Genomic DNA, 10156 nt, shown 5'->3' with positions numbered 1-10156 from the left:
ACTTCACCGATTTGGGAGGGGGACCTGGGGGCTTTCCCTTGCTTCGGGGCCACTTCGTAGACCTTGGAGGTGGCCCGGGAGGACGCCCCTTGCTCTTGATTACGCCCGGAGGTGCTGCCTCAGCCTTAAGCCAGCGCGAAGGCTCGTCATCCGCCATTCCGGCCTCCGGCTTAACGCTCCGTTGCGTTTCCACGACAGAAATCGAAGGCACTGCTGCCGGCTCACCCTCGTCGAGCATGAAACCTGGAGTCCCCGCCACGGAGAGCTCCTGCAACTTAACGATGTCTAGTTTGCCGGCCCTGCGCCTTCGAACTCGTTTTACACCTTTGGCGCGAGCCATATTATGGACGCAGAGGGGCACCAGCAGTCCCTGCCTCTGAGGGACTGCCCGACTGCGAGATTGCGTTGCAGGCGCGCCGCCAGAGTGGATAGCCGTCACGGTTTTGAATCTGCCACTCTCTGCCCGCGTTTGGTACGGTCGACCCCGTTCCATGGTGTCCTCTCGAGCGCGGATAGTCCTCACCGTCAACTTGTGGTTGAACAGGGCAAGGTTGGAGCTGGCCACCCGTTGACCCGGGGGGAGGAGCTCCAGGATGCTGGGTTTGGCAGGCGGCGCTGAAGGCGTTGACCGCGCCGCCACCTGGTCGCCCTTTGACCGACGAGCTGCCGCTGCACTCAGCGTGCTTACCCTCGGTTGAGGTTTCCCCTCCGCCGTTTCAACAGACCTGTCGGTCAAACCTCCCCCAAAGAGCACTTCTGCAATACCTTCTGGGTTCGATTCGGATTCCGGAGAGTTTAGGAGACCGAGTACGTCCACATGTAGCAAGCGTGCCTTGATTTCCCCTCGTATACGTTCACGGACCTCGGCTTCGATCTGGGCCTTCAGTCGGACTAGATCACCAGGGAGGACAGTTTTCACTACTCTGGTGGCTTTCAGTTCCTGCAGCCGCCGTCGAACTTCCGCGTCCGCCGTAGCCTGGATTACTGCGTGGTTCTTGTCCAGCTCTTCCTGCACTCGTTGCTGTAACGCTTGCTCCTGCTTCCGCATAATCCTCGACACAACTTGACGTTTGACTAATGATGCGATCTCACCAGTGTCAGCTGTCGCCGAGACTGACGTGTTCGCCGGTACCCTCACACCGAGCGAGTCGCATAGGCGGGTGACGAAGTGGTTCTTAAAGGTTTCAGTCTCCTGCTCGTTGCGCCTCATGGCTGTCTCGTACTTGGCGGTGAGAACGGTGAATTGCTCATCCACCTTGTCCTTCATCTCCTTCATGCGTTGCTCGGCTGCCTGAGAGAGCCGGCTGTCTTGCTTGCTCCGGTTTTTCAGGTACTCAACGGTTCGCATTAGTCTGACGGTTTCGTTGCTATGTTGTACCGCGGCCTTGGTCAGCTGTGACACCTTGGATTTTTCTTCGTGGAGTCGTTTGTGGAGCTCCACGATATGCTGCTCTTTCTTAGCGATCTGCTCACTCTTTTTTGTCATGTCGGCCTGCAGGCGAGAAGCTTGACGACTGGCTTCCAGCAAGTCGGATCGAAGCGAGGAGTTGGCCTGGCGAAGACCCTCCTCACGCTGCCTGTGCTGCTCGAGAAACTCCTTCTCCCGATCCTTGAATGCGGTATGTAACTTTGCCCTCTTAATGGCCAGTACCTCGCCCCACTCACCTGAGGCTTGGTGCACCTCGTCACTCATTAAATTCCGCCCCTCAACCGCAGCTGCTCTTTCCGCAGCAATAGATTGTTCGACACGCCGATCGATCTCGGCTTCCTGAACCATCTCAAGCTGACGTGCCATCACTGTTAACTGTTCTTCCAGCAACCTCTGTGTCCGCGGAGTGATCTCAGGGCGGTCCTGCAGGCAAACCACGTTCGGTTGCTTAGTTCTTGAAATAAATGGCGTAGGGCAGGCGGCAGGTACTTTATCCAGCGCCTTGACGCTCCCTACAAAATCCTCCGCGTCTGAGAGCATAGACTCGCTCGTGATCTTACGGTAGGACGCGTGAGTGTCGGGTTGCGGCGTGTAGTTGTCGGATTCATCCAGCAACAGCGTGGTTGTGTTCCGCCTGATACGTCTGTGGGAGGAAATAGCGTCACTGGTCTCTGATGGCTTGGAGGTGAAAGGGGCTTGGTACTCCGCTGGCACGGTACGTTGGCCAAATATAGACGCGTTGCTCGCTGGAACATGACCGTGGTCACGACTGCTGATGGCGCGTGGTTCTCGTCCCAGCGGTCTGTGAACGACGGTTCCAGACTCTGTAGGTCTCCGCTCAGTCTGGCGTCCCTGGGCTGAGGGATCCACAGGTTGTCTGGAAGGAAGTCTGGAGGTAAGTGGAAGACGTGGAACTGAAGGGCGAGAATGTTGAGGCTGTCGTGGTCCAGGTGTCCTGTCAGGAACTGACGAAATCTTAGTCGCCATCGTAGGCTGCCGGGGAGGCGGCCCATCTGCAGCCGTACCCACGGTCGAGCTTCGGCTTTTTCGACCTCCAAAACGTTCTATAAGGTCCTCAAGTTCAGGCATAGGGACCTATCGAAATTGCACGATATCTCTGGATCTCTCTGATGGAGGACATCAGCTACGGCCACATCCATAAAGAACCTTGGGGCATCAACCATCGGCGACACGAAGAAGACACCGAAGTTAGAGCGAAAATCTCCCCAGATATCGAGTCAGAGACGGAGAGCGCGGACCTCGAAGTACTGTTGACTGACGACGACACTGACAGCGATTCGCCTCCGTTTCGCGTGACCGGAGCGTTCAAACCGAAGCGACCCTCACGGAGAAAACTTTTCGCTGCACATCTGCTCGTTGGGCTGCTGTTTTTGATGACGCTGGTCGTGAGTCTTTGGTGGGGGTTCGACAGTGGACCCAATGGGACCATAAGATTTCGGCTGGCCTTGTTGGCATCACGGAGTTCGACTATGGAGGCCCCTCACTTGAGCGAGCGCCTGGTGATGAGCGCGGTGCCTCTGACGCTCGCCCTGATGCTCCTGGGGCTCCTTTATCTATGAATGCACCGATGGTGGGGTTGTGAATTCTACGTATTTTACTTAATGAGTGACACTTCGAAGAAGCAAGGGTGGATTCAGTCTGGTTGGTCGACTGCCAGGAGTGAGATGTCAATCATTTAATCACAGAACTAGGTGGCACTGTGGGGGCTCAGACTGACAAAGGCAAGGGTGTGTTCGGACCCATATGGAATCGAAAATCAAACCCAAAACCACCCAAAGTGTGAGTCGCTGGCTTGCTGGTGACGCAGTTCGAAGGCTGCCAACCAGACATCGGTACTAATGCGCCGTCAGGATCTGCCAGATCTAAACTTTGATCCCAATCTGTATCGAGCCCCCCCTAAAGCGCAGGCAGCCGCCAGCCCCGCCACTGGAGAAGAGGAAAAAGCCGCTGAGATCGACGCCAATACTGACCTGGCTCATGTTGGAATGCTGCTCCTAGACCGGAACGATTTTCTGTTCTTGGAGATTCAGTCCATTCAATGTCCTCACATACCGGTCATCGATGATATTATAGCTTCCTTCGACACCATTATGCCCATGTGTGTAGAGAAGAACTCGCATCTGGACGACTGCGGTCTACTTCCTCTGGACGAGCAATCCACGACACTGGACTCGGCTTCGTCCAGTTACGACTCTTTCGATTTCGAATTCACTCACAGGGTGATGACTGCAGAAGGGGAGGAGGACGCCAGCGAGGACTCTGGGACCTCTACGCTCAAGCGGAGTAGCACATTCGATGAACACCTGTTGTTCGAAGCCGATGATGCGAGCCCCGCAGTTGTCGCCGACGTCAGCGACTTCGAAGACGCGCAGCGTGAGGCATTTCAGCATGACGAGGCATCCGTGCAGGACACAGATGTGTCGGAGGAGGCTTGGCTTGAGGATGTGGCGATGACGACTTCCACTCCTATGGGCACTTCCACCCCTATGGGCATTTCCACCCCTATGGGCATTTCCACCCCTATGGGCACTTCCACCACTTCCACCCCTATGGGCACTTCCACCCCTATGGGCACTTCCACTCCTATGGGGGCGTCCACTCCTATGGGGGCGTCCACTCCTATGGTGGCGTCCACTCCTGTGGGGGCGTCCACTCCTATGGGGGCGTCCACTCCTGTGGGGGCGTCCACTCCTATGGGGGCGTCCACTCCTATGGGGGCGTCTACTCCTATGGGGGCGTCTACTCCTATGGGGGCGTCCACTCCCATGGGGGCGTCCACTCCCGTAGGGGCGTCCACTCCCATGGGGACGTCAACTCGCTTGGAAGAGTCCGCACCCATGGTGACACCCACTGACTTGGGGAGGTCTATCGAGGGCTGGGTTCAAGAGGCCTCTCCTTCTGAGCCGCAAGACTCCGCTTCCCTTGCGACTTTCACGCCTATTGCAACATCCACTGCTGTGGCTGAGGCCTGGATTGAACAGGCTTCTCCTATGGAGCGGCTGGCTCTCCACGCTCCTCTGCTGGGGACCCCGGTGCCCTGTGACTCGCTGCCGCACTCCGCGACCGCCGAGGCACCTTCGGTCGAAACGGGTGAAGCCATCGCAGCTCCTCTCGATGAGCTGACGCTGGAACCCACGACGGCTGATGTGGATCCACAGATACCAGATGCCGGCAGCCCATCGCTGTCGTTTTCCGTCGCCGATAGAGCCCCGATCCCCTACGCCTCTAACGACACGATGAAGTTCCTTCGTGGCTCCCGAGTTATCAGCGTTGACACCTCGGCCGTTCTGTCTGCTGATTGGCATCTCTCGTCCCCCAGGGCTGCGTATCCATGTGAGGGGTTTAACGCGGCTGTAGCCGCCACACATGAGTTCCGCCGGCTCCGATTCAGGCACCAGGCACGCGAAGCTGAGGTGCGGAAGAACATTGCTCGGATGCAAAAGCGGGTCAAGTGGGATCAGGCCACGAAGGCGATCTTCACTGAGACCTTGCAAACACCGGGTTACACACGCGAAGCCACCCCGCAGGACTTCATACGGTACTCACGCTCTGCTTCAGCTCCGTGCCACCACGCGAAGGATACGAGGCTTTTCTGGCTTGGAGCCTCTGGTACTCCGTACATTCCTCCTACAACCGACCATAAGACTAAACAGCTGGTAGTGCCAAGAGGAGCGTGTGTTCCCGATTGGCTTGTCGGCATGGAGCTGCACCGGAAAAAGGCTCTTGAACGGCTCAATTCAGAAAGGAAGACGGTCTTGAAGCAGATTGAGCGCCAGAGGTCTATACGACGTGTACCCAGCTCGCGCCTCTGTCCCAAGAGGGGAGATGTTGTGTTGCCCACCGAAACGGATTACGATCTGCTCAACCAGCAACTGAAGTTGGAGGCCGAAGAGAAGTTCAAGAAGCAGCTGAAATCCGTACAATTGAAGAAAACCGGTCGAATAGAGAAGCTGCTCCAGCAGGAGAAGGAACCCAATAGAGCGTGAGTCACCGATGCCCTCGATAACGCAGTGCCTCGGCTGAGAACGTGCCGTTCTGGCAAGGCCAGCTGAAGATAACTGGACGCCTTCAAGGACTAGACAAACATGCCGCAGCCCTAGACACTCCCCATGAGATTATACCCGAGGACGTCGTCTCCCCTCAGAAAGCCCGGAACATATTCAAGGCCAGGGATGAGTTGGTGAAGGCAAGACGCAAGGTTCAAACCCCTAACGATCAGTGGTTTGTGGACACACTTGAGAACCTTTAACGAGCGCTAAATGTCGAGCGCTGCCCCATTTAATATGCCAGCCTCCTTGAATTTTCCGGCGGGCACTTCGGTGCCCTCTTTGTAGATCTGTGGTGCATATACTAAGAACCCACGTCTTTGCTGCTGGGTATTACGCTGACTGCCAATACCGAATCCAGGTTTTCGCGTACACCGGTTTTCAAACGCACCAGTCCTCTTTCCGCGTGACAAAGCCACACAGAGATGTCCTCCGTACCAAGTGAGTCGTCACCCATTTCTATCTCGAGCCCAAACCGCCTTGCTGTCTTCACGTACTCACAAATGCCAAAACGAAATTGTGCGGGATCCGCTAGGCAGCGGTTTTTAATGAGAGATCGGCCCGAGCCGCGGAACTTGTGAGCTGGAACTGTGGTAGGGTCCAACAGTCGTCCTGCGATAATGACGTTCTGTTGTACCACCCCTTCAGCTCTCACCTGCGCGCCTTTGCGACTCCAACATATGTCTAGGCGGCCTTGATCTGCGCGACTGAAAAGTAGAAAGCCTCCTTCACCCTCTGCAAAGCCCTGTTTGAGTAAATTTTCCTCTCGCGCTTCCTCTGTCGTATCAGCCTCTACGGCCGGCTGGCCAGAGTCTGCTGGATCAGTAGTAGTGGCAGTAGGCCCAGTAGTGGCAGAAGGAACGCCTGCAGGTGCCACTGATGGCACCGTGGTCGCCGCCTCGACCACGGCTGGAACGGCAGGCAAGTCCACGCGTTCCCCGCTGAGGGCGCTCCCTGGAGGCATGGTGGTGCTCAGATCTGATGGCTTGTCAGGCTCCGGCACAGGAAGGGACACCTAGTATCATACAAACGTGACCACACCTCATGAGTAGCTTCTTGCTCCACCACCACTGGTTTGTCGACCGTGCTTTCGCAACAGCCCATTAGTAATTCTGATATGATTAGATTTCGGCCGTTGATGTTCGCTCAAAGTCATTGCACCTTGCGAGTGCCCGTTGCCACCCGTAGACCTCTACGCTCCACATCTATGTCGTCTTGGAGGTCGTCCTCGTCGTCGTCGAAAATTTCCTCCAGCAACAGGTCCAGGTCGACGGCGTTCTCTGGAGCGGGAAAGTCGTCCTCTTCAGGAATATTGGTGTCCACGAGCTCATAGTCGCTCCACTGATCGTCCTCGTCGCCATTCAACGCTACACGCAGCATTTCCTTTACGCTGCTGACACCAGACGCGATGTTTCGAACCACCTTCAACAGGTTCTCGCTCTCTGAAGGCTCTTTTTCCTCACGTTTATCTACGGGGTTTCGACGATAGTCCCCCGTTTGCATCGTGTTCAAAAACCGCGCGATCTTTCTGGCATTCGCCAAGTCTCGACTGACCTCGGCCAGCGCCTGTTCGTCGGGAGGAAGCGACTGGAACTCCTCTGGGAGGGCATCCACCATAGCCTGTAAGTCGTGTCCTGCGGGGGGTTGAGTTCCTGAAAGAAATTCGGGTTCAAGCTGTTCTTCTGGATAGGTTGGCGGAGGGGCCTTTCGACTCGCAGCCTGGACGACCCACGTTGAGCACCAGAGTGCCAACTTCATGGTGCAGTATTTCGAGGCTTCGCTTCTCCATAACTCTGCATGAGATGTACTTCAATGATCTAAAGGGGTGCGTGACAGATATATGATTCTGCGCCTGACAAGCGTTGTGGACAGCAAGCCCGTTACTGTGACCTTCGGTGATCTGAGAGCTATCGGTGCCTGGAGATGGAGTGATGTAGACGAGTACTGTGGTATCTGCACTGAGCCTTTTGAAACGCCTTGCCCCCGCTGCACTGCACCTGGCGAACTCTGTCCTCCCTCCTACGGCAAATGCGGGCACTGCTTCCATCAGCACTGCATAGCGGAGTGGCTCAACAGGGCACAAAGCGAGTCGGCACAGTCGTGTCCCTTATGCCGACAGCCCTTCCTGGCAGTACCCCCACGAGATGACACAAGCCGTCTTGCCTCTACCTCCTTCACGTCCTCCGAAGGCAGCGATTTCACGACACCCAGACGTTGCGCGACAGAGCCGTTAGGCGACATAGCATCACAATCCAACTAACGCATAGCACGACCGGGTCCCCCGGCCATGGCCTGAGCTGCATTGGGACCATCAGGTTCCTTGTGGGACTTGGGGTTCTTGATCACCTCGTCAACTGATAGAATCACACAAGCAGCCTCCGTAGCGCTGCTAAATGCGTTGATCTTCATGGCTGCCGGTTCCCAAATGAACTGCTGCATGGTGTCGCAAGTCCCACCATTAATACAGTCAACGCCAGCCCAAGAAACGCCATTCTTCCTCTGTCCGTGGTGGATCATCCTCAACGTGTTGAGTACGCCAGTGGTGTCCAGGCCAGAGTTCGTGGCTAGAGTGCGTGGGATGACTTCCATGGCCTTCGCGAAAGCACTGACCACAACTTGCTGCTTGCCGGAAATGCTGTGGGACAGGTCCCTCAGGTGCGTTGACAGCTGCATCTCGATCGCACCGCCACCGCCAACGATAGTGTGCGTCTTAACCGATCGGCGTACGATCATAATCGCGTCGTGAAGCGACCTTTCGACTTCGTCGAGCAGCTGGGTTGCACCGCCACGCAGGACTAGAGTGGACGTCACTGTATGGGGGCATTTACGGAACATGTTATACCGCTCGCTGCCAATCTGCCTCTCTTCGAAGACGCCGCAGGTTCCTAGCACATCCAGCGAGAGTTGCCGGACTGTAGTTTGGATTTGGGCGCCAGTGGCCTTCGCCGTGCGCATGAGGTCATCCTCAGATACGCGGCCAGCGCAGAACATTCCTCGATCTGCAAAGAACTGGGTTGCAAGGTCGCCAATAGGTTGCTTTGAGAGAACGACGTGAACGCCAGCATCATGGATGGCATGCAGCTTCTGGTATATGAGGTTCCATTCGGCATCGATGATGGATTGGTAGTCTTGGGGACCTTCTATGCGGACTTCCGCATTCTCTTTCTCTGCCTTGAGCTCGAGTTCCAGGTTTAGCAGAAGCACACGAGGGTTGGTGAAGTTCTTGGGCTGCTGTTGGAAGCCAGCGTAGCTGAAGGTCTTAGGGAATGCCACGCCGTCCACCAAGAACGAATCAGTTAGACTACCCCCAGACACCTTCTTTAACCCTATATATGCCTGGTTGAGGTCTTCCTCAAGGTACATGACAGCATCCACGACCAGCTCACCAAAGAAGTCTTTGTTGTTAGCAACGATTTTGGAATTCATCGCTGTCTGGGCGCACTTGATGAGGAGGTCACGGCGGGATTCAGCCGTGTCGTTGCTCAGTCCGACCTGAATGCGCTTCACACAGTCCAAGGCGTGCTTGCAGGCGAACTGGTAGCCTTTCACGATTATTAGGGGGTGCACTCCCTCCTCCAAAAGACTCTTCGCCTCCTGCAGGAGCTCAGCGGCCAAGAGAACGACTGACGTGGTTCCGTCCCCAATCTCCTCGTCTTGGGCCTGGGCAATGTCGACCAGCATCCGAGCTGCGGGATGGATGACGTTCAGCTCATGCATCACCGTGGCTCCATCGTTGGTGATCGTGGCCTCCTTGCGAGCGTTCTCAATCATCTTGTCCATGCCGCGCGGGCCGAGCGTGGTGCGCAGCATGTCTGCAACGGCCTGACAGGCGTTGATGTTCGCCACAATCTGGCCTCTCCCTTGCGAGGTATCGGCTCCGTCCTTAAGTAGGACTATTGGCGCATTCATCAGCGCATTCCTCATCATTGTAAACTGTAAAATCCTGTTTATTTCGCTTGCGCTTGTGTCCACTTGGGTGTGCGTGACAGCAACCCCTGCATTGTCTGGAGTCGTTGAGTACGCGGCTGCGTGTATGTTTTTTCGGTACGTGTTGAAGTGTGATAAGTATCATGTAGCAATTTGTAAAAGCCTTTGATCGACAATAAGACGAAAGCAAAGAGACCCTCTGAATCGTAGAATAGTTCAAACGTTACGTAAACGCGTTATGCACTCAACACTCAATTTTCCTTCAAAAACCTCTCTCCAGCGTAGTACCCCAACGTGGTCAGCGTGGATAATGGGTTCATACGGGTCATTACGGGTAGAATGCTGGCATCCACGATCTTCAACGACGAGATGCCGTGGACGTTGAAATTCGAGTCCACAACGGAGCCAAGGGCGGCACTTCCACCCCAGTGCCAAATTGACGACATGTAGGTGTTGACGAATGCGTCAGGATCGCTGCTAGGAAGAACAGGGGGGAAGGTTGCTACTCGCTTGGCATCGTCTGCGATTGGCAGATCCACTCCAATACCGCCGATCACAGTGTTGAGGGCTGAGAACATTTTCATTGGACAGGAGTTATGCCCATCCAACTCGGCGTGCTGGTCAAGGCGGCCGCTATGAATCACGTCACTCAACAGCTGACCGCCAGCAATAGCCTGCTGGTAATCCTTAGGATCCTGCAGATAGTTCGCCCTGACAGAGAGCCTTCCGTTGT

At 55.7% G+C, this 10156-nt stretch overlaps 7 protein-coding genes across 12 annotated transcripts; 2 read left to right on the top strand and 5 right to left on the bottom strand.

Annotated features, from left to right (window-relative positions):
- Positions 1-2518, bottom strand: KVP17_004695 (uncharacterized protein; the record flags this gene model as incomplete). Of its 2 annotated transcripts, none has more annotated exons than XM_068523108.1 (1): positions 1-2518. In XM_068523108.1, a coding segment is annotated over one exon (2518 nt), but the record flags the coding sequence as incomplete, so codon positions are not given. The 2 variants fall into 2 exon arrangements, with proteins under 2 accessions (XP_068371389.1, XP_068371390.1); XM_068523109.1 differs by having other exon boundaries at positions 8-2518.
- Positions 2519-2559: 41 nt separating this feature from the next.
- On the top strand, positions 2560-3009 carry KVP17_004699 (uncharacterized protein; the record flags this gene model as incomplete). Its single annotated transcript, XM_068523117.1, has 1 exon — positions 2560-3009. The coding sequence occupies one exon, from the start codon at positions 2560-2562 to the stop codon at positions 3007-3009; it is 450 nt and encodes a 149-aa protein (XP_068371396.1).
- A 42-nt stretch (positions 3010-3051) lies between these two features.
- Positions 3052-5699, top strand: KVP17_004697 (uncharacterized protein; the record flags this gene model as incomplete). 2 transcript variants are annotated; one of them, XM_068523114.1, is made up of 4 exons in its annotated part: positions 3052-3109; positions 3136-3229; positions 3258-5432; positions 5462-5699. In XM_068523114.1, the coding sequence occupies 4 exons, from the start codon at positions 3052-3054 to the stop codon at positions 5697-5699; spliced, it is 2565 nt and encodes an 854-aa protein (XP_068371393.1). The 2 variants fall into 2 exon arrangements, with proteins under 2 accessions (XP_068371393.1, XP_068371394.1); XM_068523115.1 differs by lacking the exons at positions 3052-3109; positions 3136-3229; positions 5462-5699 and having other exon boundaries at positions 3289-5436.
- A 6-nt stretch (positions 5700-5705) lies between these two features.
- Positions 5706-6600, bottom strand: KVP17_004693 (uncharacterized protein; the record flags this gene model as incomplete). 2 transcript variants are annotated; one of them, XM_068523104.1, is made up of 3 exons in its annotated part: positions 5706-5786; positions 5813-6511; positions 6538-6600. In XM_068523104.1, the coding sequence occupies 3 exons, from the start codon at positions 6598-6600 to the stop codon at positions 5706-5708; spliced, it is 843 nt and encodes a 280-aa protein (XP_068371385.1). The 2 variants fall into 2 exon arrangements, with proteins under 2 accessions (XP_068371385.1, XP_068371386.1); XM_068523105.1 differs by lacking the exons at positions 5706-5786; positions 6538-6600 and having other exon boundaries at positions 5801-6460.
- A 48-nt stretch (positions 6601-6648) lies between these two features.
- KVP17_004696 (uncharacterized protein) lies at positions 6649-7254 on the bottom strand (the record flags this gene model as incomplete). 2 transcript variants are annotated; one of them, XM_068523113.1, is made up of 1 exon in its annotated part: positions 6649-7254. In XM_068523113.1, the coding sequence occupies one exon, from the start codon at positions 7252-7254 to the stop codon at positions 6649-6651; it is 606 nt and encodes a 201-aa protein (XP_068371392.1). The 2 variants fall into 2 exon arrangements, with proteins under 2 accessions (XP_068371392.1, XP_068371391.1); XM_068523112.1 differs by having other exon boundaries at positions 6649-7113.
- Positions 7255-7752: 498 nt separating this feature from the next.
- Positions 7753-9423, bottom strand: KVP17_004698 (uncharacterized protein; the record flags this gene model as incomplete). Its single annotated transcript, XM_068523116.1, has 1 exon — positions 7753-9423. One exon carries the CDS (start codon positions 9421-9423, stop codon positions 7753-7755), a length of 1671 nt encoding a protein of 556 aa, XP_068371395.1.
- A 251-nt stretch (positions 9424-9674) lies between these two features.
- KVP17_004694 (uncharacterized protein) lies at positions 9675-10134 on the bottom strand (the record flags this gene model as incomplete). Of its 2 annotated transcripts, none has more annotated exons than XM_068523106.1 (1): positions 9675-10134. In XM_068523106.1, a coding segment is annotated over one exon (460 nt), but the record flags the coding sequence as incomplete, so codon positions are not given. The 2 variants fall into 2 exon arrangements, with proteins under 2 accessions (XP_068371387.1, XP_068371388.1); XM_068523107.1 differs by having other exon boundaries at positions 9675-10118.
- Positions 10135-10156: the final 22 nt, after the last annotated feature.

This window comes from the organism of the source record quoted next, assembly GCF_019968985.1.
Source record: "MAG: Porospora cf. gigantea B chromosome Unknown PgB_NODE_855_length_10156_cov_116.353, whole genome shotgun sequence".
Taxonomy (NCBI): Eukaryota; Apicomplexa; class Conoidasida; order Eugregarinorida; family Porosporidae; genus Porospora; species Porospora cf. gigantea B.
The sequence above is the reverse complement of the archived record's forward strand: the minus strand, read 5'-3'. Positions and strand labels throughout refer to the sequence as shown.